Raw genomic sequence first — 25721 nt, forward strand, 5'->3', positions numbered from 1 at the left:
TGTTTCATACTTTTCCTTGACTATCATTAACTAATGATATTTGAAAGAGTTAAATGTTCCAAACAATAGTGGAAAGTTGTTTCGTTTTTTTTACAGTACTCTTTCTAGTAGTCATTAACCAAAGAATCACTTAAACCTTTTGTATTTATAAATGATATTGAAAATTTGTCAAATTACGTTCTAAAAAAAAGCATATCAATTACATTTGCAATATTCTTTAAGTTACAGATAATAAGCGAACACGAAAAAAAAAGCTGGACAAATGAACAGAAGAACGACGCAACTGATGGCTCTGAATTCGTGCGAACGTATAAGACCGGAGAGGCCACGGAATGCAATTCAACGTTTGGTCTGGGTGCCAGGATCGCAGCTTCACGTTGGCTTTGTTGGTATAGCCGACGATGAGGGTACTAATCCAAGAATGGCACTCAGAAGGTAGGCACAAGAAATATCTGTTAAGTTAAATGAATTGATTATTCGTTTATATAAATCCGAAGGAAAGTTAAGATAAATCTTTTTTGAAGGCAGCGGTTCGAATAAAATACGCGTACGACTAAAATATACATCGAGAAATCGCTTTTTACATGTCAATCTAAAATCTACGTATGTAATTAATCTGTTAAAGCGATTTCTAATATTAAGAAATACGATATTAATTGCAATTTACGGACGAACTTAACTCATTAATTACTTGTCATGTTTATGGACGAATTTATTATTATTTTGAGAGAAGGTAGTCGACGTATACTTTGATGATAGGAATTTCACATGGTGATGTATGTATATGAACGCGTGAAACGGCAATATACGTTGCAAACTTATTATTCATAGTTCTCTCTCTATCTCTCTCTCTCTCTATCTCTCTCTCTCTCTCTATCTCTCTCGCTCTGACTCTGTCTCTCCACCGTATATTGTCTTTTTCTAATATTTCTTTTTTTGTTTCTGCGCACCGTTACAATTACATGCATACCATATGATAGACACGCAAGAATGTACTCAGTCATTCTCGCCGTTCCTTAACGTTAGAACTGTAGTAAACATTTTTTTTTTAATTTTTTAAATACTCAGTACCAATCATCATTTTTTATCATACATATTTATGATTAACGTTTATGAAAAGCACGTGCTTGTGTTGACTAATGAGGCTTGCACCATTTTATTTTTAGAAGCTTTAATAATAAAAAGCATGTGCCTCAAAAGCACTTGATTATTTCGAGACAGTTGCAACTTACAAGTAAAATCAAAGTCATGACACCAATAATTAAGAAAAAATTCAACGTCAAGCCGATTTCGCTATTAATGAAATCCTTGGAAGAATATCCCCTACACATACACCCATACATACCCTGCATTAATCTATCGGTCTTACGTTATTTCTAAATTTACCATTCTGATGATATATGTATAGGCTGCTGCGTCTGTACGAGGGACGCCAGTATCGCGAGGCGGCTGGTTTCCTGTTGCGGTTGCCGCAGTACACGTTGAAGGCCGCACTGCCGGACATCCCGATCGACTTGCTAATCGAGACGCTACCTCACAGTCTGGTACTGCTGGAAGCTCTGTACGCTCGTCTCCTCGAGTTGGGTATACGCGATGTCAAGGTGTTGAGGCTTGAGCAACTTCTATGGCGAGTTGTATATCTCATAGCTAGCGGTGACGCCCATGACCAGTTTCATTTGAGGGCTTGGGCAAGGCTGCTCTCTGCTCTCAACAGGTTCGATATCGCATTTCCTATATATACACCTGCGCTATTGTTTTATGCATGATATTGCTGTGGTGAACAGCCACTGCTGATTGCTTCTACTACCTAGTTTTCTTATTGCTCTATAGATATATCACTACAGGGCTTATGGTGGCGGTCTTACGGCAAACTGATGTAAAGTCCGTGCAGTATATAGATGAGCTTTCTTGAGTGACTTGTTTAATAAACGAAATGCATTTCTCGCTCAAACATATTATCGCCCGCTTTTTCAGCTCATTAAATAGTATTTGACAAGCTGAATATTTATTTTGGGAGAGTAACAATTTAATGAATCGATTACGATTATTTTTCAACGAACATATTTGACGGAAGCAAATTTTCAACCAACATTCAAAATCGGTCGTTTATCTAATCTATAAAATTTTCTAGTCACTAAACCAAGCAGCATATTTACTTTTCGTTCCACTAACAATCGTATCTCGAACTAATCTCTCGAAATAGCTATTACGTGTGTATGTATGTGCGTCTCAAATAGAGCAGCGCCAAGTGTCCGAAGCGCCCTGATCACTCGTCGTCGTGCCCTCGAAAGAGCAGTCGAGGGTCTAGGTAAACACGGCCTCGTCCAAGCTAAACCCAAGAGCACTGTTAGCAATGGAAATAGCAACGACCATCATCATCATCATCATCATCATCATCATGGTTTCTCGTCGTCAAATAGCATTAACAGCCTGATCAATTCCACGTCAAATCTAGTGCCGTTGCCAGTTGCGCTTAAAGACGAATTGGAGACACGAGCCGATGCCTACAAGCTCGCACTTCATAAGATCGAGAGCCTCGGCAAGCACGCGGGTTTGCACAAAGGTGAGTAGCGTTTCAAGAGACGAGAGATATGATAAGGGATTGTGTACACAGCAGCGATGAGGATAGAAAGTCTTATAGGTGAATCAACAACGAGGGTGTGTATAGAACTGATTTTATGCATGAAGGGAGAGGAGGGATTTGGCTAGATAAATCTTTTCCTACATTACTAAGTCGTATTTGTACATATACTGAGGTATAATTATGTGTAGAGTTTGTGAAAATAATTTGATAACTCATATTATGAATTTTTTGTCTAAATGTAAAAATATTGAAATAAAATTATTTGACTAAAATTTTTAAAAGCTTCAAAAATTACTAAGGTGATTGTAGAAATAGTACTAGTATATTACACAAAATTTAAAATGATATTCGAGTAGTACATCAAGTATACTAGAATTAAAAGATAGTTTTCGATGGAAATTTCAGTGATCTGTAAAATTTTATACCTCTCTGTTTCATAAAAGTTTTAATAATTTTTCTATCCGCTTAGCGTATAAAATAAAAGAAAACTTTCAATATAAAAAACCGTTTAATGTCGTAAATAAGTATCTTTATTGTCTTTACGAGAAACTCGAAAAGAGAAAAGCAGCAGTCAGCAGCTTTAAAACAATTAATAAAGTTGTCTCAAATTCTTCTCGTCTTTTCGTTCCATCCGCGACCAAGAGACTTTCCCCAAGAAGAAGCGAAGAGAGGATGTGCTGCTTTTACGAGATGTGAATTCTATTGACCTACGTCGTACCACGAGTAAGACACTGAAATCAACTAATCGATCAAGTACCACTTTGTACGAGAACTATGTGATAGATAGAGATCGACTAGTTTCAAAGCAAGAATGTGCTTTGTTGAATTCAAACCCACAATAGATCTACATTGTAGAAAAATTCTTCCTTATCTCGAACGTGTTTATTCATTCGAGGGGAAAAAAAAAGGATATTTTATTTACCATTGATTTATATTAGACATCTTTAATCCTTAGGTGATCAAGGTGTGCAAGCAGCATCACATCAACGTCAACTGTCATTAAAGCACAGTGAGGTGCAGCAGCGTTTAATTGACAACCAAGGTTTGCTAAACGTTCTTGAACGTGCAAGTGGCACAAGATTGGACGAATTGTTAGTAGAGTTAAAAACACGCGTCGAACAAGACAAAGAGGCATTGAGACAGTGGAGTGTATTGAGAAAAACTTACAATGATTCGAAGAATCAAACCTCGCTCGCTGCAAAACTGTTGCAATTCTCGAGGGGATGTACTCTCGCTATCCAACTGATGAACAGTGATGGAGCTCCGGTAAGTTCATGAAATGTTTTACCTGAGGGAGCTGTTTCAAAGTTTTTGATAATGTGCTTATGTTTTTCTTTTGTTTTTTTTGTTTGTTTCTTTTGAGTGAGAATTGGCATGATTCACAATTCTTTTGAAGGAATTGGATTTAAAAACGCTACGTTATTAAGGTTTACAAACTTTTGAGTTTTAAACTATTGTTCATAATTCACGAATGAAAAAATAGTACCAAAAGTTATTAGTGTAGAAGATCGTCTTTTTTGTTTGGATTCAATGATCTATCACTATAAATGAAAATCCTCTACGCAATATGAATTCAAACAAAAGTAATAACGTCTATATACAAAGCCATCTCTTTTTTTACGCTCGACTTGAAATTTTACTACATATTGAGAATCAAAGGAAGAGACGAATTCAATACCGAAGCGCATAAAAAACGAAAAGAATTTGGTATATACATTCGAAGTGATTACAATCGGGGTGATGGTAATTATTCATTGAAAGTTTATTTGGTATACCACAATCCAATCTGATTGAGATTTAAAACTTTTAAGCCAAGTGCGCGAAATTATACCAAGATTTTAATTAAAATATCCGATGTATGTGTGCAGAAAATAATTAATACTCTTGCGACTTTCAGAATCAATAAGCACGTAAATATATTCGCAAATTTCCAGTTTAATGAGAAGTTGTAGTCCGTTGGAAGTGCAAAGCAAATAAACATTATAACTTTTGCCCAGAAGTCGTCATTATTATAAGTAAATAAAATGAATTTGACTATGCATAGTTGACAGTGATACGAAGACGAGTATAGTAATCTTTTACACTATCAAACTTTCCGCTTGAACAAATTTGAACACAAGTTAGTGAGAGTTGGTGAGAACGAAGGGAAAAATCGAACTGCCGAAGTTCCGCAAAATCAAAATACACTGTCACTTCACAGGTCGACAATGTCAATTGAAAACTTAGCAGTGTAAAAGTTTGATCATCTCAGAAACTTTGCACACACGCCATGAGACGGAAAATCAGCAGGGTAGTAACGAAATGAAGCGTGCACTAGCGCTGCGGGAAAATCCTTAGCGTTCGTGTGTATCTATACGCGTATCAAATTTACATACGAGATTACGGTCTTGCGAAGTTACCTTGGCTCAGAGGAATAAAAAATATTGTGAAGGGCTCCCTAGCGTGACTCTAAATTACAAATGGTCGCTTGTTTCGCATGAACTTTGGTAGAACCGATCAGTTTTCTGTGGGCGACTGAAATTGCGTGCGAGTTTACGAGGTGACGAGCGACAATAAGTTAGCCGTTTTAAATTGAGATGTTGTGTTTCATGTACCAGAACGAAATTATTTTTAAAATACATAGTAACAATCTGTGTTAATAACAATTTAATGCCGTGCTGTTACTATGATACCTTTGATTCAACAAATAATAAAATTGAAGATGTTTGATTTTAGAAATCCTTTTAAAGTTTAAGATGAATAAGAATCGTCATATTATTGTTGTTCTTAGAAGTTTAATCTATTTTTTGTGATCCTACTTATATGCACGAAAATTATACACGTAGCAAAAGTCGTCCGTTCAGCATTTGAAAATTATTTGACTTGTGGCGTGATCCTTACAAGTATTGAAATATATTGTACATTTTTTCTTTATATTCCTATTGACTACCTTAAATAGTTTCGGTAAAATCAGTGAACTATTATCGTAAAGCACTTAATGCTGGACTTCCTTAGATAATAATAAAAAATTAGTTTGCAAAATAAAAGTACGTGTAATGTCTGCTACAATATAGTTACAAAATTGGAGTTTACTGACATTCTTAAAAGACTTGTTATAATAGCACAACTAATAAATCAGAAAATTAATCATTGTCATCAGAAATACGTCGTAATAATAGTACTACAGTCCCGTCATCGAACCACCGTTGACGCCACCGCTGACATATGGTAGATGAATTTTCCGTTGAAACGCTGATGGATTCGCAATGACAAGTGCAGGACAATTCTGAGGCACTGATTTCCCCAAGCGTCCGTCGCGTGCAAATTGTTCGCGTTAACCGGAAACTTTCGCAGGGAAATGAGTGTCAGCCTCTAAGCTTATAAGGAGACTTTGTTTTCTTTCTCTTTCTCTCTCGTCGCGCACGCACTGATTCATCCAAAGAGAAAAACTGCCGACTGCGGGTTTCCTGACAATGAGAGAGATCGTTGAGAGGGAGAAAAAGATTTTTGTCTGGAAATTTATGACCTAATTTTTTTTTTTATCTCTGCATATTTCATAGAATGTTATATCAAAACGTGTAGTCAGGAATAGGGAAACATGAGTTTCTCGCGTTTTTTCAAGGAAATGTTTATTGTTCAGAAAAAATAATATTACTTTGATGACAGGAAAGTTTAACAACTTTCATTCTTTTTGGATTACTGGAGGACACTTCACTTTACTTCACTAAGTCGCACGGAATATATCTGTTCAGAAAACGACTTGCGAATACCAATAAACTTATTTCTAGACTATAAGTTAATATTATTTATTGCTTTTCAATATTTTGCACGCAGTTAATTACTTGTTTCGATGTAAAATAATATTGAAAAAACGTTGGATCTCAGGAACTGACTAATGGCTCACAATCAGGCGATTACTACTACGATGAGGAGGAGGAGGGAGAAGAATCATCAAGCAGCGCCGGTTATCACACAGATGAAAGTTGTAGTCTTACACCTGAACCCTCATTTAAAACCCTTCAAGGTCTTAGCTGTCAGGATGCTGGAGCGGAACGTCTTTGTGAACGTTACGCTGCTCTTTACACCCAAGCAAGTCAGCACACGCTTGAGGCACTTAATGGGCTTCTACCATTAAAGGACGCACCTGAACTCAAGACTAAGATATTGTATTCGATTGTTGTAGTGAGTTTTTGATTTTCTTTCTACTAAGTGGTGCAATCAAGATGAAAACTTTTTTGGAATTGCGCCGACGAAAGCGATATGAATTTCGTTTGCTCTCGGACGATCAATTATCGTTACGCCACAAACGTTGTCGAGCCTGTTCCGTCAATGATTCAGCTTTAATCACGCATACAGATCAGAAATGTCGCTATGTACCTTTTCGTTACGCATTATCGAGAAATACTGAAACCAAAGAAATTAAATTACCAAATTTTAACGTTTTCTTGCGTAAAAGTTTTTCTGTTAATGATGGACACTACAAACTTTTTCCAATTTGATTTTCTTGCTTTTTTGTCGAATGACGTTGAAAGAATAAACAGTTGGAGAGTGAAGAAGTCGATGGGAAAAACACACTCACTTAAATAGTTCTTTCGAGGCTATTCGTCAAGTGCGAAAGAAATTGACGTTCGAATAGCTTGACCTCTTGAATAAATAATGTTTTACTAAAGAAACAAGGAACTCATTTTTAAAATGTTCACAATTAGAAAGGTGAGGTCTATATCTATGTTTTCGACCAAGCTTTTTTAATTCTTAAAAGGAATAAAACTTCAGACAGTTTTCGTTTTATTTTTAAGCGTTTATTAGAGCAAAAGTCACAAGCGACCGCTCTCGACGCGAAGAAAAAAAAAAGCCAAGAAAAAGCCAAAAAAAAGGGGCGAGCGCAAGCTCGTGTGTCGTTTGTTCAGAAAAAAAAAAAAAAAAAAAAAAAAAAGGTAACAATTTCATTGCTATGACTACAAAAACAATTCATCACTATGACTAAAGAACAATTGCTCGCTCTTCGAAAAATCAAAACTTATATTAGCCTGTCGGTAAATCGCAAACTTCTTTATCCTATCGGTAACATCCTCCCCACCTACAAAATTTTATATTTTGTATTCTTAAACTTTAATAGTAAACATCAATCATAAATAAAACAAATTATATAATTTACAATTGCGTCTTATTTCATATCTATTACTCTTACCAACTCTCAAGAAAATTAAACCCGAATTTGTCCAGCCAACCGTCCGTAGACAAGCCTCTGCGCTTAACTACCCCGTAGCTTTGCCTTTTACTGAATCAAAATTCATTGGCAAAGATTCTGCGCCCACGAAAGCAATTCTTTCGCGACGCGGCCTTGACACAAATTCAAAGAATACCTTTCTCTTTTTGAGTGAGGTTTTACAGTCAATTCTCAGACAAGTGATCCCGCATGATCTATTCATGCGTACTTAACTAATTTATTACTAGGTCTTGTTAACACTCCGTTTTCCGTTCTTAGTTCAACAACTCTTACTCTATTATCGGCGCCTGGTAAAACACGAATTACAATTCCCTTTTTCCAACAGTTTCTTGGTACATTTTCATCGGTAATTATAACTAAATCGTTTATTTTTAATTGAGGTTGGTCCTTTTGCCATTTCTTTCTAGAATGTAATGTTGGAAGATATTCGCGTAACCATCGATTCCAGAATTCATCCGCGTACATTTGAGCTTTTTTCCATTCTTTCTTTAAGTCTAAATTTTTATAAGTATATCGTGGTAAACATAATTGTCCTGAAGAGGATCCAATCAGGAAATGATTTGGGGTGAGAGCTTCCAAATCATGAGGGTCGGCTGAAACGTGCGTTAATGGCCTAGAATTTACACTATGTTCAATTTCCGCTAAAATGGTACGTAAGGTTTCTTCTTTTGGATGCCTATGTCTAATAGTAGCCGCTAACGCACACTTCACCGACCTGATAAGTCTCTCCCACGCCCCTCCCATGTTGGAGGCTGTAGGTGGATTAAACTTCCAAACTATATTATTTTTTTGACGTAAATTGAAACAATTTTGCATAGTCAATTGATTCGATCGCCTCTAACAATTCTCTATTAGCTCCAACGAAACATGTTCCATTATCAGAATAAATATACACCGGGAAACCTCTCAATGCCGAAAATCTACGTAAAGCCATGATCGCAGAATCCGCGCTCAAATTATCGACCAATTCGATGTGTATTGCCCGAACCGTCATGCAGGTAAATATCGCTCCCCACCGTTTCTCTTTTCTTCGTCCTATTTTTACCCAAATAGGTCCAAAGTAATCGAGACCGCAATGACTGAAAGGCCTCATTCGATAAGCCAGCCTAGCATCGGGTAGAGCACACATTCGTGGTTGATATGGTTTTGCTCTTAATTGTCGACACGTCGGACAATGCGCAACGATACTTCTAAAAACGCGACGTAAACCAATAATGAAATACAGCTGACGAATTTCATTGATAACCGCTTCGTGATGCATGTGAAAAAATTCTTCGTGATAATGTTGAATGATTAATCTCGAAAGTCTTTCATCGCCATCGAGTATTATCGGATCTTTTCGAAGCTCCTGATTGATTTTATTTTGGATTCTACTGTCCGATCGCAGTAAACCATTTTCATCGACGTAAGGAGATAAATTTGTAATTTTACTATTTTTACGAACCGTACCCGAATATTTTAACGAGGCAATTTCAGCCTGAAAGGAAATAACTTGACTTTGAATCAACACTAATTTCTTTGCTCTTTCAAAACGTTCAGTCCGAGTTTCGAATAAGTTTATATTTCTTTTCATCCAAATATCAAGAATCTCAAGAGCTTTTGCTAAAGTGAGCGTCAAACGTAAAAACGTCGAGAATCGATTAAAATCAATTAATGGAGAGAAATGATTAGTCAATAAAATAAATTCTTCTCCAGTAATAAATTCTTTTTCCGTCTCGACTGTCTTTTCGGTGATACTCAAATCTAATTTATTGTTTAAGTCAATTTCCGAATCAAATAGAAAGGGTGGACCTGATAACCAGCGGCTTTTATTTTGCAAAGCCTCCGGCCTAAAACGCGTACCGTCGTCAGCTGCATTTTGACTTGAGCTTACCCAATGCCACTCATCCGGATTTGTTTTCTTACGAATTTCACCAACACGATTCGCGACAAAACTTTTGAATTCTAATGGATTCTTTCGAATCCAACTCAAAACAGTTGTAGAATCTGACCAAAAGTATCGCTTTTTAACAAAAAAATCATGTTCGCGTACGACAAATTCAGCTAATCTCACTCCAATCAGGGCGGCTTGTAATTCTAATCTAGGAATCGTACTTTTGTCGCTAAGAGCTATAGCACGACTTTTCGCCATCACAAAAGCTACGTGAAACCTTTCCTCGCCTATATGAAAGCGCCAGTAACAGACAGCTGCGCAAGCATTTGAGCTTGCATCGCAAAATACGTGTAGCTCGGCATCTTTTTTTTGAAAGTCTCGCAACTGATAACAACGATTAATTTTAACTGACTCAATATTTTTTAACTCGAGAAGCCATTTTTTCCACACGATAAATTCGTCATTCGAAATCAAATCGTCCCAATGTATTTTACTTTTCCATATTTTCTGCATTAAAAATCTTGATTGAATCAAAAAAGGTAACAAAAATCCTAAAGGGTCATAAATAGACATAATGATACCTAGAAACTGTCTCTTAGTCGGACTTTGAACTCCTTGCAAAATTTCAGGTGAAATTTTCTTGCTGTTAAAATTAAAGGTTAAACAGTCTGAGCTATTAAGCCATTTCAAACCTAACACCTTTTCTACACTCTCATCCAGGTTTAAAACTATTTATAATCTCTTTTGATTGAGCTGACGAATGAATATCAACAAGAGCCAAACGACAATTACTTGACCAACTGTGCATTTTAAAGTCTGACTTTTCATTGATTTTGATCACTTGTTTTACTATGTCATTCGCTTCTTGACTAGACTCAAAGCTATCTAAATAATCGTCCATGTAACAATTTTCAATTAATTTTTGTGAAGCTATAGGAAATTGAGATTGAAAAATCATCGCATTCTTATTTTTAATATACAAAGCTGTGCTAGGTGACGATTTGGCTCCGAATAATAATACTCGCATTCTACAAATTGTCGGCTCATTTGTACGATCCGAACCTCTCCATAAAAATCTCTGCGCGTCGCGATCCGAATCAATAATTTTGATTTTCATAAACATGTCTTTTATGTCCGATTTGACTGCAATTTTGTATTGACGAAACCGCATTAAAATTCCTGGTAAAGATTTTAAATAGTCCGGGCCAGGTAATAAAAGGTCATTGAAACTGACAGATTCGGATTTCGAAGCCGCATCGAAAACTAAACGAACTCTACCGGGCTTATTTACATTGCGAACTCCGAAATGAGGCAAATAATAAATTCGATTGTCACTCGATTCTTCAATGACCTTTTCAGCAAACCCACACTCAAACAATCTTTCCATTTCTTTATAATATAAACCAGCATATTCTTTATCGCGATCTAACTTTCTTTCAAGAGATAATAATCGAGACAATGCTTGAGCTTTTCCGTCTGGGAAATTACGTTTTTCGGATTTCCAAAGTAAACCTACTTCCCATGAATCGTTCACGTAATTGCTAGTTGAATCTAGAATTTTAATTGCACGAGCAATACCCGGATCAACACATTTAAACTGAATAATTCCGATAGCATCGAGATTGAAATAATTAAATACTAATTCATTAAGCTCTTTGTCATTATGTGGTTTCGACGGTCTTTTCACAACCCCTGTGTTACACAAATTTATTGATAATGTTTTGATAGAAGAGTTAAAATGACCGTGGATGGACCAGCCTAATAAACAGCGCGAAACAACTAAATCGTCTTTCATAATCGTGCGAACTTCTCGTGTAAGAATAAGACGACAATTGTCTTGACCGATTAACATGAGAGGAATTTCATTGAATGGCTCCACGTAAACGTCAGTTCGCTGTTTGCAAAAATCAGCTAATTCTTTAACAATAACTTGTCTCGACAATGGAATTTCATTGACAACTAATAAATTATTTACTGCGAAAAGATCTGATTCAATTTTGACATGCAAACTTGTTTTATAATTTGACTTTAAAACTGCTTTTTCACCTGCTATACCTTTGATATAAATATTCGTTTTGAATTTAGGAGCTGATAAACGTTTTATTACAGAAGCATCTATAATGGAAATTGTTGCGCCATCGTCAATCAAAGCGTAGATTAACGCTGATTTTTCGTTTACTGAGAGTTCAACCCGAATAGTTTTTAATAAAGAGCACGAAGCTAGTCATGAATCAGCGTTGAAAGAATTGCTTGGAAATTGATTTTGTTTCAAATTTTCCTCACTATCAATTTGAGCAGTCTTTTGAGCTTCAACGGACTTTGAAAGTTCATCTTTTGGAGTGAAATGTAATAAGGTGTGATGATTTCGTTTACAACGAGCACAAGTGATTTTGGATTGACAATTTTCACGTGAATGACCCTTTTCAAGACATACGAAACACAAACGTTCGCTCCTAGCAAATTTCCAACGCACATTCAATTTTTCTTTCGCAAAATCGCGACAATCCTTAATCAAATGATTTCTACGATTACAAAGAAGACATGATTTCTCAGTTTTTCGTTTCTTTGCTTGCGGTTGTTGATCATCATCGTTTTCATCAGTTTTATTATTAGTATCGATCAACAAAATATTTCTCGAATTGTCCCGATCGTTGTTATGCGGGCGTTTGTTTTGAGCAGATGCCGTTTTCAAAATAATTAAATTCTTTTTGATTCTCTTATTTGTCTCTTCGAAAATAAAATCAGACAATTTTTCCAAATCAGTTTTGTTTTCACAGTTTGTTGAATCAAGATGCGCGTAAATTGTTACAATTGAATCGGGCAATTTTCTAATTATGTTGTCAATAATTTCAGGATTTTGCAAGTAACCTTGCCAACCATTCAACCCTTTTATTGCCGAAATGGTGTTTCTCAAAATGGTCGCAAACTCAATCATTCGCGACTCATCTACGTTCAAGTTTGGTAATTTTCGAATGTCATCACACAATTTATCAAGAATCAACTTCGAATTCCCGAATCGCATTTCTAATGTTTGCATTATCAATTTCGTATCTTTGCAGGACATAAACAAAGATTTTACTGCTTCAAAAGCTTTATCTTTTAAGGCATCCGCGATACGAAGAACATTGTCTTCTTCGTTATAATTTCCCGTCGCAGTTGAAGTCTCAAAAGCATTTTTGAATCGCAACCATTCGAGTGGATCACCCTTGAAAACGGGCAACGATTTTGCAGAAGACATTCTACTCAAAAATGTTGAGCTTTCATTGCTCGCTATGGAATTGCGCGACATAATTGAATTTTCCAAAATATCAGCTAATCTATTTAATGGATCACTAGAATGGTTCTGATTCAACCTAACCCTATCGGGAATATCGCTAGTCGTACTATGGAATCGATTGTCATAATTATTTACGTCTCTAAAGTTCGCGTCTTCATCGTTGTTGAAGTCCTCTTCCATGGATACGTCGAAAGGTTCATTGAGAGCGTAGTTGGGGTCGAGGTTCTCGTCGCCGTTGTCAGCTTGTGGTACGAAGTCGTAGTCAGACGCGTTGATGGGCGCTGCATCGACGACTCGACGTTGTACAGCTCGACGACGAGCGTTGGCGAGCGCAGCAACAGCTCGCACACGAGCGGCGGCGGCCCGGCGAGCAGCGCCAGCCCGCTCACGGGCGGCGACGGCGGGAGCCGGCGCAGCACCGACGCCCCGCCGAACAGCAATGGCCCGACCTCGGGCGGCGGCAGCAGGCGCGAGCGCGGCGGCCTGGCCACGAGCAGCAGCAGCAGCCCGCGCAGGGACGGCGGCGGCGGCGGCTCGGCGACCAGCAACGGCCCGACCTCGGGCGGCGGCAGCAGGCGCGAGCGCGGCGGCCTGGCCACGAGCAGCAGCAGCAGCCCGCGCAGGGACGGCGGCGGCGGCGGCTCGGCGACCAGCAACGGCCCGACCTCGGGCAACGATAGTAGGAAGAGCCGCGCCGCTCTCGCCGGCAGCACGCCGCCCCGGACCTGCGTCACGCCTTGGAGCCGCTCTCGAAGCGGCGGCCCGGACCCGAACTCGGCCTCGAGTTGCAGCAGGAAGACCGCCGACAACTCGTCGAGGCGCCGCCTCCCGGCCACGAGCAGGAAGATGTTCAGCGCCTCGGACACGAGCCCGGCCCCGAGCGCCAGCAGCTCGAGCAACTCCCGGTGCAGCCGCCATGACAACGCCACTGTCAACTTGACGATGAGCATCGTCGTCATAAGCGACCTCCTGCACCTGACCTCCTCGACCGGCCATTCTTCACTGACACTTTTTTTTTTTTTTTTTTTTCAACGAAAATGCAAGAATTAAAAAAAAGAAAACTCGGAAACTTTCTTTATTCCCGGGTTTCGGCACCAAAATGTTTTCGACCAAGCTTTTTTAATTCTTAAAAGGAATAAAACTTCAGACAGTTTTCGTTTTATTTTTAAGCGTTTATTAGAGCAAAAGTCACAAGCGACCGCTCTCGACGCGAAGAAAAAAAAAAGCCAAGAAAAAGCCAAAAAAAAGGGGCGAGCGCAAGCTCGTGTGTCGTTTGTTCAGAAAAAAAAAAAAAAAAAAAAAAAGGGTAACAATTTCATTGCTATGACTACAAAAACAATTCATCACTATGACCAAAGAACAATTGCTCGCTCTTCGAAAAATCAAAACTTATATTAGCCTGTCGGTAAATCGCAAACTTCTTTATCCTATCGGTAACAATCTACATGATTTCCATGTTGATTAATACAGATAGATAAACAAACATTAAAAATACCCTTTGCAGTGTGTATGTAAACTAGTATATAGTGCCGGGAAAGCTGAAATCGACTGGGTTAAAATAGGACGTGTCGCTTTAGCCGATTGCTGTCCTACGGCCGAGGATTTGAAAGGGCTTATTTTGATCCCATGCTCTCGACCGGGGGAAAGATTTCTAATGTAATTTTACGAGACTTTTCCCTTGGCTGATGTGCCATTTGAATAAGCACATTTCTCCTAGAACCAAGCTTTAAATGTATGCGGAGAAGTTTTTTCATCCAATTAATTTCGATTTGTTTGATTGCTTTCTATCTTTGTTTGTCCATTTATCCATTAGCTTTCTCAATGAGAATTTGCGTTTTGCTATATAAATGGCGTGGCAAGATAATTGATTCGTTCGAAGATAATTGATCATATAATATATTGAAAAAGATTCAATTTGGCGATATCTTTCCAATTGTGCTCTGCTGAAATACCAATTATATCTGTACGAAACATTTAACGAGAAAAAAATATTTCAAGACTATACGTGTAGAAACAAGATCTATCGGGCGAGGTTAAGCATCCGTAACCGCTCGCCGCTCATCTCTAATCGAAAGAAAACCTCCAAAGCAATAAGCGCTCGCGAAGCTTATCAAAATGACGCGAAGCAAGACGTTATACAATAAAAATTGCAATCTCTTCAAGCAGGTGAAACTTTTTTTGCGAAGGCTTTCAGAGAAATTGAAGATGGACTGGCGGTACATCAGGGCGATTGCTTCTCTCTTTCTCTCTCACGATCGATTGTAAAATTCAACGTGACCTTAGTTATTGGTGCCTTGGGTATATCTCAAGAGCTTAGCGAATCGATCTTTCCTTCACTGCCAAAGACGATTTCGTTCGGAATATACTTTTTTTTCTAAACATCCAGGCTTTTCAGATTTGCTGATAAATACCATCAAAGATATAATAATATTATAACTAACTTTTTCGACTTCGGTTAAAAATTGCTCTCTGCAAATAAGAAATTGAACACGTAATAAAGTCGGTAGTGGCACTCGGCAAAAATAAAACCATCAAAGATATCGATGTTATTTCAGAATGTAAGTGCATATACAATCGCATAGAAAGCGAGATGCACTACGCGTGTGATATACATACGCCATATAACAAATTTTACCGTCAAGCATTCTTCTCAGGCTGCGAATGTGAAAGCATGAAAGCTTACGTCGTCCTCTGCAATGTCTAAATATTGCGTGAGAAGCATATGCGCGCGAAGATAACAAGCTACGATTCTTTCGTCTTTGATGATTCCTCTCGAGGTTCTTCGATTAATTTCCATACTCTTCCGTTCCAGTTATCCTGGCGTTTAGCTGGGATTTTGCAAGCTTCGCGTCGCATCGAAGCACTGAAGATACTCAACGGCGGTAACACGCATTTACAAGCGTCAGCACCACCGGATCTCGAAGACTGCATACGCAGACAATTGGCAACCGTTGGAGCACAATCAGGAGCTCGCGATGTTGCTCATCAAGTCACAAATCAACTTGAGCGCACTTTGTATGATTTTCCTTGTTTAAGGTAAAAATTTTACAGTTAATTTAAAAAAAAAAAACTGAATAATTACAATGTAAAAATTTTTTTGGTTCGCGCAGAGACAGCAACGAGGTGAAAAAATATACATTAGCTTGTTCTCGATTAGCATGGGCTTGCTTAGCTCGCAATACACCGTTGGTATTGGAAGTAGCTCACGGTCAAGATTTCAGACCCGAAATTCACTCGCGGCACCGATCGTCTACCAATGGAATGAAAATCAAAGCTATTCTATGGCCTGGACTTCGCGAAGGATGTCAAGGACCATTCTTGCATAAAATTGTTGTTGTTACAAATTGAATCTAATTTTTTTTTTAAGATATGTTTATGTAAATACTTTAAGCGGTTGTCATCTTTCAGATTTTCTAGTTCACTACATTATCTGTAAATAGTTTAGAAACCGGAAACGGATTTTTTCTTTTAGTATTTTGTTTCTTTTTCTTTGACTTATTTAACATATACGCTCATGTGTAAATATCATAATCATACGTTTATGCAAAGCACACGCATATATTTACATTGTTCACTTGTATATATAATTGAAAAAAAACTGTAAAACGAGCCCTAGAGAAATTTCACAAATTATTCGAAAGAATAATTTACTGAAAGTTGGAGTTAGATAAAAATAGTTCAGACGCAAATAATATAAATATGTAACTGGAAATCATAAACATATGTGTCAGTCGGAAAATGTTACGAATGGTATTTTATAATATAAAAATCAAATATGATGACGTATTCTGCAATGTACTCGTTATAGATATCTACAAAATAAAATATTTATATACGTATGTTTCATCTCATCCTATAAACACTGAAATATTCTAAAGAGAAGTATATGGGTAAATTTAATAGGAAGTATTATAATAATTACTCGCAATAAAAAAGTTTTTAAACGATGGTCTTAAAAGTAGAAAATTTTTATTTACTTAGGAAAAAAATTGCTTAATTTAAGAACAATTCAAACATTTTAAGAATATGTTTGAAAATTCAAAACTTTCCTTTTTTTGCTGTGTTCGATCCTTAACACTCTATTCTGATAATTTATCAATTGATTTCTTACACTTATATCGCACACCACGGAGAATGTATTTGCTATGCAACGCAGAGCATCAACGCAAGATTAATCACGCTTTGTTTGTCTTTTTCTGGTGCGTATGACTCCATAAATACTCGCGAAGGTAGTTTCATTAAAGCATTTCGCTAGCAGCAACTCTCGAAGGAATTTCTATTAGCGGTGAAAAGGTGCTAATTTAATTACGCTGATAGGGAAATTCCGGCCTCCGTCATCTGTCCCTTTTTTTACTCTTTCTCTTGCATATACTGTATAAGCCCTTTTAAACCCTATAAAGAGATTTAATTTTAGATTTATTACCTTCTATTCATCGGCTGCTACTTAATGAAAAAATTAAAAAATCAATTGGGCTTCATTTCATTTCGCCAAAAATCCTTTTCGCAATCTTTTTCCTCTCCTTTGCGCTTGAAATATACTTTTTTCTTTTTTTTTCCTACTCAAAGTACTCCTCATGTGAGTGTAATTGAAAGTCAAAGTGAGTACAGCAAATTTTTTTGTTGGTGCAAGTAAATCTGAGTTCAGCTTATTTTAAATGTTTTGTAGATTCTACTTTCTAATTGGAAAAGATTTTTTACGTTCAAGAAAAAATAATTTATTTACATACGAATTACAGCTTTTTTCCACATTTCATTTTAAAAATTTTCTTATACTTTCTTATATCTACTAAAATATTAAAATAAAAATACCAAAGATTAATAAATTGAAGCTCTTTATATATAATCTTTTAAATTTCTTATGAAGAAATTATTTTAAACTTTCATACAAAATTTCGTAGATATTGTTTGCTGCAAAGCTATACTCCATCATATGTGTACAGCTAAGAGACACTGCGGCAGCGGCATCTGTGTTCCTCGTCCATATAATGCATTAACGTCGTTGTGTATCGCGTGTACGCACACACACACACACACACACAGTGTAGAAAGAGAAATGTTGCATGTGTTATTTATGCATGGCGTCAGTCGGCTTTGATGATTCTTTTAGGCCGCTTCCTTTGGTCCATTAACCTTTCCTCTCCCTCTCTCTCTATCTCTAGCGTTATATCCTCGGGCGTACTACCTGGCAACTTTATATTATGACGCGCGCTGCGACCATATTCCTTCACCTCGCATATTTTTTCATCTTACGCATCTCTACGGGCTTATTTAATATTGATTCCCCACTGAATTGGTCTACGTCTAGTATTACGTGAACTCTTTCATATTTTTAATTGTACATATTTGTTTATGATTTTTGAAGATAACATGAGTTTTATGTCGAATTTATTTTTATTATTTCACTAGACATGTTTGCTTTATAAATTGAATGGCGATTGAATGGAATAATATACGTAATTTTCTTTAAAGAATTTAAATGTGATTCGGGACTTCGGACGAAAACTTCGTTGGTCACCTCGAAATTTCCTATTAGTTTAATACTTTTGAAAAATCCGAAGACTTTAAAAACTTTTGCAGACTTTTGATGAACCTTTGAATACATTTATATTGAATATAATTTTCAAATAGAATTTAATTTTATATGCCTTTTGTTATTATAGTTTGTTACATACTGTACTTCAATTACTTGTTACTTTGCTCTCAAAAAGAAAACCAGTTTGGTCTTCACAGTACAACTAATATGATTAAAAAGAGGAATAATATCGACTGTACATAATTACATCAAACGTTTCAATTATTTAGAAAACAAGTTTGGAAAAGCATGTGTCACATTTGTCGTAATATGAAAACTGTTACAAAATTGTAAAATAACTGCAAAATTACAAGTTGCGAGATTTATCTATAAATGGCCCCTTCAAAAAAAAATCAATTCGTATTATGAAATGCAAAATTTGACCGTAATAGAGACGTTAAAAATAGATTGAAATACCAGAGAGGGAGGAAAAGTATAAGCAAGTTGCAACACAGCATAGACGGTAATTTCGCATGGTGGTCTTCCTCGCGCCGGCGCGAATAAAAAGTCTAGATCGAGAGAGAGGAGAAACTTTAAAGTGCCTCAGCACCTCAAAATATCTGTATAACTATGCGACTGTCGAAGAAATAAAGTGCCCGAGGCGGTGGCGAAAGGCTTTCTGAAGTTACATGATAAAAACAAAGAAAACAGCGACGAGCCACTTGCCAAGCTGCAAATAAACTTTATGTCCGCTGAGTATTAAAAATGACTCAACTCCGGAGTAAAGTCGAATAAATATGAAGCACGATCGTTGATAGGGCGGATTGACAGAACAACGTATTGTCGCCAAGGCTTTCTATTTTCGTATGCTAATTCATGCTACATGGAATCTTTAATAACATTAAATAAAAGGATAAAAGTTCCAATAACGGTGTAAGAAAAGGCAGCAGTAAGTAATGAACGTCAAGCAAATTATTACGTTTTTTTAGATTGCCCTACAGCGCTTCCAAATTGCTACAGGAAATCCAATAGTTGGTCAACTTCGATAATTGTGTTTCACAGCGTTATAAATACGATTAAAATGAAACATCTGGCTATATACACATGTGTTCTAATCTTTGCACCTGATAATTCGTTTATCCCTGCAAAATTAAAAACAGTCCCTTCATTAGCACCAAACGAACCAAACAATCTTTTTTTCTTTTTTATCCTTATTCGAGCATGTACGAGTGTAATTGAAATTTGCAGTGCTCGTTTAACATTACTGTTATAACTTGTATTGATGAATTGTTAAAATGAAGTTAAAATAAAAATCTGATGGAATAAAAAAAATAAACGAAGAGCATGCATTAATTAAAGTTGAATTAGCATGGTCAATGCGCTCTTATAAAGTAGATGCAGGTTATCTTTAATAAGTCAGTGGTCCCTCGGATACCGGGTACAGTTAATAGTTGGACGATGCTCTCCCGTCCAACAAAAATGATGAAAAAAAAACTGATCAATTTTATTTGAATATTTTTTAATGACTTCCTAGTTTACGTATGTATCTCAAACGACCAACCTATACACGGACAGTAAAATATAAATCAATTAGAAAAAACCTCAGTCTGTATAAAAGCTCATCTTGCCGAAGGACAATAGCTTCCACATACCAGATACCACCAACGACTTGATTAGCGATCCTCTTGCGAGCCCTTGCTATTCTCCTTTGAAGGTAAACCTCCAGAAATGCAATTCAAAGTGTAGCTGCTGCACACATCGTCTTTGTCCGTCTCTACCAACTGTTTGCTTCCTAACATTTCTATGATGGAAGCAAAGTGTTTATCACCCCCTCAAACACTAATTAGCTTGGCTTTTCTTTGGCTTTGTCTTTGCTAGCGCAATCACTTGCAGAAATATTTTCTGTGAATTTAGTTAGAAATGCGGTATGTGTAAGTGTATGCATATGAATATGTAAACACGTCTTTGGTACGTAGTGCGGAATGTGAATGATAGTATGAACAGTCAGACTCTAAATTAGCAAATCGTAAGGTAACATTTGATTTCGTGCATACATATGGCAATAAAATAAGATCATTTATAAACATTTTCCTTGTATTTTGATATTAGTGATGTGAATGTAGTAATGTAGTTTTTAGAGAATGTAGTTTTCTTCTACTGAAGAAAACTGTAAAAATTTAGTAGGAACTAAAAGAATATTACACAGATCAACAAATTTTCCATTTATTTCACACCTATATAGAAATATACGTTTCCGAAGGTTTTTGCTGCACCGAATCTGAATTTAGCCTTAAAATTGCTCCTTCGTATCAGGATTCCGAGATATTTTGGAAAAACAGCGTTTTTCAGAAGTTTAGATTAGAATATCTCGGAATTATGACGTGATAGAGCAATTTTGACATCGCATTTGGATTCAGCACGCTAAAAACCTTCGGAGACGTGTAGCCTAGTTTTGGATGTAAAATTTGCTAACCTGTGTTATTGTCGGGATGAAGTCGAAACAATTAATTTCTTTGTAGCATTTAAAATGTTTCCTTTCTAAGTTAAATGAATTAACATCGAAACAAAATAAAAAGAAATCTAAATATTTTCAATACATCAAAGTTTCCAGGGCTGTTCTGGGAGAGAGTTCCTCTTCCAGATTTGCCCAGTCCTGAATGTTTCATCTAGTGTAAGTGTAAGTACCACAACCTTGAAAGTACGAAGCAATAGTAGCGTCACCTATCGCAATCTTCTAACAATCTGAGCTTAAGCAGGCGTGGTATTTTAGAACTGAAGCTCCAGTCGATGACACTATCGCTGTTTTAAGTTAAGTGCTCACTTTAAACAATCGAAAACAATTATTGACGAATAAAATTAAAGTTAAATGATTTATATGAGAGAAAAATGAAAAGCATTTTACTTATTTCAGAATTTATTATAAACTTCATACTTTCTATGTACATACCTTAATAATTCTCTGCCTAATACTTTGTAATATAGTTTGATTAACGTGTATAAAAATTATGTCGATTCAATTCTCGGCTATTATAAATTCGAGACTATTGAAGAGTTGATTCATCATTTTTATGAAAAAAATATTTCATATTTCATATTGTTCGTGGCAAACTTTGGTAAATGCGCATATTTGTTTCTCTACACCTTTTTTTTCGTTATTTATCAGTGTTGTTACGTTCACAAGAAAATATATCAAACTATTCCCTTTGTTTTCTAGTACGAGTTATACATTATTGAAATTTCACCTGCCAAACCAACGGATGACGATGTACAAGGTTATAAAAACAAATCATTTTTGTTTCTTTATTTAATCTCGTTCGCTGTTTGTTCTATTTCATTCATAATTTAATGATTTTACAATTTGATAAAATACAATCTAACTATACGCATAATCCTTATACTCTCAATTGTTAGGTATTATTTAAATAAAATGTTTGCTTTCTCATTATGTAGATACATTTTACAGTCATCTGCGCATTTAAAAATACGTAATGACGTCGAGTATAAAATTCATTATTTTGTATTTTTCAAAGATTATTTATTTTTTAAAAAGTCAAATGACAATGAATAAGTCGAATTTATTTATAAGTGAATCAACAGCAATTTTACATAGACATATAAACGATACAGTCTTTTTTATATTTCACTTGAGGTTTTTCACATTCTGCAGTGCCTCAATAACTTAAACCTAAGCTTAAGTGACTGCAAAATTGGTAGTAATGCTAAAAAATTACATTAAAATATATTTCGCCATACAATTGTTGTGAAGTAATGTTTTGCTTCGTGCAAAATTTCGAAATGCAAAGTTACATGACGCTATTACTCAATGATTGTACAAGTGAAAAACATTATTCATTTCTCTTTTTACAATGTAAAGTTTCTATTAATTAAGTCAAACAGGATAACACTGACGATAAAACCAACAAAATAATAAAATAATTCTATATATGATGCCAATTACATCATAAACTACTCTTGTTTATTGATGAAAAAAATGTCTGATGATTCATTATTAATGTTATGGTTACATAGTGCAGTTCACAAGACTTTATACGGAACATTACGTTTATACGAGTTATTAATGTTATTGATTTATAAAGCTCATAAAAACACATTTTGATATTTCTACAAGTTCTAAATGTATACAATACAAAATTAACACAATATTGCAAAAGTCATAATATTTTATCATTAATATACAATAAATTTTAAGGCGGAACTTTTGTCATAAGTATACCTATATGAATTAGGTACGGATCTTTGCTTGTACAATCATGAAATCTTAAAATAAAATTTTTTATTAAGATATACGGTAAAACAAACGTAAACGAAGTGTTTCCTATAATCATGAAATAAAATCCTATAAACAATTATAATTCATGTGTGTATGTATTACAATTACACAGATATTTTCAACAATAATAGTAGTACACTGTTGGATATACAAAAATAGTTTACGCTTGTTTTCGAAAATTAAATTGATAATCAAAAACCAAAACTGAAAGTTACATAGATTAACTTTTGACAAAGATATTAAACATTTCTGAAAATTAATTGAAAACTATACGTTTTTAAGTCAATTAAGCATGGTATTATACCTCGAGTCTTGCTTTAAATATATTACTACCTATTTAGCAATTGGCAATTGGGTTAGGTTTATACTGGTCCAACTGCTAATTGTATGTTGAATCTCAATGATGATTGTTCTGTTTATACCGGAGATTTTACAGAATAGATGATATATCTTCGAGAATCGAGAGCTGAAACAAAATATTTTCAATTACAAAACTGTTCTCTTTTTCATAAATTTGATATAGTAAATACAAAAACGAATAGTTTTATACTAATTAATATAAAACCATTATTTTTGCATATGGCAAAAACCCATCAAATTAATTTTTTAAACGATTTACGAAACAAGTTGAATTGTAAAGATATTTAGTAATAATTTGAAAAATTTATATTTATTACTTACCTTATACTTTCATCAAACTAATCTTTTTTTTTACATAATGAGACACCACCGTCGACCGGCTCCTGATTCATCATCAGCTTTGACTTCTTTACTTGAGCTTATATTTGTCTTTTCCACTTCTCCAAAATTGTAAGGTGTTGAAACTTCAACAGCTTTCCGTGAGAATGGATATTTTAAGAATTCAAAAGAGGAGTTTAATAGATTACTTCCTTCAATCCTTGATTTTTTTGGTGAAGATATGGCTTCTTCTATGAGTTTTCGCTTTTTGTCCAATGGTGTACCATTATTGCTAGAAGGCAACTCCGACAGAGCAGTACGTTGATACAAGGGCTTGTACATAGCATTTCCATCTTCTGAAACGGAAATACTTGACGTGTTAACAAATAAACTACTATTTGGCGATGGCTGCCTATCCTGAATTGTTATATGTCTTCCTATTGATTTTCTTCCAGACAGAGTCCTCAAAGTCTTTCCAAATGTATCTTCTTTGTGGCGATATTCGGATGCACTCTGGTCAGCATCATTCTCTTCTTCATTCTGAAAATAATATTCACATTAATAAGGAAAAAAATGGTAATTATCTTATTTTTCAAAAAAATAGACTATAACACAAACCTTTTGATCTTTCAAACAATCATGTAGTTTAATTTGAATATCTTTTAATTTTTTAGTTGAGTCAGTATTTTCATCTTCATTCAGATCTTGACTTTCAATATTTTTATCCTCATCTTCATTTAGTTTAATTGACTCAATGGACTCAGATGGATCAGAAGTAGTAGATTCTACTACATCTACAGAGCAACTATTTGTATCAGATGGTGAATCGTCTTTAATAACTTTAACGTCATCAACAGTCTCTTTAGTTTTTTCTCTGTTCTCTTGTTCAACATTATCCGAAACATTTTTTATTTTATTTTCTTCATGTTTACCATTTTCTTCTATTTCGAATTGAAGATTGAAGTCCTCTTCTTTTTCATTAATATCAACACTTTCTGCACCATTTCCGTTGGAAGTTTCTTGACCATTTACACCATTTTCATATTTATTCAATGAATTATCAATAACTTCATCAATAATTGGTTTCATATTTTCAATAACCTGTACAGAAGGTTCAGTGCTATCAATTTTCTTGTCTTTTTTCTCCAAATTTTCGGTCTGCTGTTTCATTTTAGAAATCTGACTTTTATCTTTTACAACTACACCACTTTTTTTGATTCCTTTGTCCTCACTGACTATACTGGACCTATTTATACGGTTCGTTGGGTTGCCCAACCCACTCTTCACTGGACTTCGTAATTTGCTCTACAACATTTAATTTTATTTGATACTTGCATTTCAATGGTTTCTGATCATGAACAATGAACATTTTTTCTTTTTCTAATTTAAAATTATAAAATAAATTTGTTCACATTACAATTGCTGTGTCATATTGTAATAAATTTAAATGATAAACATGTAAATATTATAAATAAAAAAGCAAATATCTTGATATAATTAGACTTCTCAAGTTGTTTTTCAAAAATCTTGAAATTATTAATACATTATATAATGTTTTATTGATTAATGACATTAAAGAATAAAGTTCAGAATAAACAATTTTTAGATATTTCAGTTGCATAAAATTATTATTCAAGTCCATTTAGATGTAACTTTTTCATATATTCTGAAAAATATCAGTTTTACAATAAAACTTACTCTGTTAATAAATAATAACATACAGGTTAATTATGATATTTTTGAACATCAACTACAGAATAAATATATCAAAATATGAAAAGAGTAGTGTTAAAGTAATTTAAAAAAAGATTCATATTTTATAATTTAATGAAAGTTGTATACTTTCATTAAAAATTATTATAGAACAAGCAAACCTTAATTTACCTTAATTTTTATTACACCTGCATTTAGCTTCAAGACAGCACTAGCTTGCTTTGATCTGAAATACAAATAGATTAAAATAATGATTAATACAAAGAATACAATGATAAGAAAAATGAATGAGAAGCCCTGCAAGCCAGAATGCTGGAGGTGATGAGAGGCAATGATTGATTACACATATATTAGAGAAAAAAAACTAAACTCCCATGTTTTCAAAGTATGACTCATGCTTTAACCAATAATAATTTTTAACTATATATTTTTTTAAATTACAAAGTACTTTTTGAAAAATATCACAAATTTAATAAAAATCTTAGTTTTTATTTTTTTCCTTTGTACTTTTTAGCAACATGCAGAATAAAGATTATGATTACACTTTGATGTTTGCTGTTGATCTTCTTGTATATTGACTATACATA

General features: G+C 35.1%; 2 protein-coding genes across 2 annotated transcripts; one reads left to right on the forward strand and one right to left on the reverse strand.

The window, feature by feature from the left end:
- Positions 1–262: 262 nt before the first annotated feature.
- On the forward strand, positions 263–16665 carry LOC131674910 (uncharacterized). The gene is made up of 7 exons (XM_058953722.1): positions 263–435; positions 1409–1714; positions 2238–2563; positions 3540–3858; positions 6457–6745; positions 15753–15976; positions 16051–16665. Exons 1-7 carry the CDS (start codon positions 263–265, stop codon positions 16286–16288), a joined length of 1875 nt encoding a protein of 624 aa, XP_058809705.1. The 3' UTR covers positions 16289–16665.
- A 4694-nt stretch (positions 16666–21359) lies between these two features.
- LOC131674911 (uncharacterized) lies at positions 21360–25360 on the reverse strand (the record flags this gene model as incomplete). Its single annotated transcript, XM_058953723.1, has 4 exons — positions 21360–23209; positions 23425–23961; positions 24040–24726; positions 25306–25360. Coding segments are annotated over 3 exons (1249 nt in total), but the record flags the coding sequence as incomplete, so codon positions are not given.
- Between the last annotated feature and the right edge of the window lie 361 nt (positions 25361–25721).

The sequence above is a fragment of the Phymastichus coffea genome, unplaced genomic scaffold (assembly GCF_024137745.1).
Source record: "Phymastichus coffea isolate CEN01 unplaced genomic scaffold, Cenicafe_Pcof_1.1 PCOF00337, whole genome shotgun sequence".
NCBI classification, from domain to species: Eukaryota; Metazoa; Arthropoda; class Insecta; order Hymenoptera; family Eulophidae; genus Phymastichus; species Phymastichus coffea.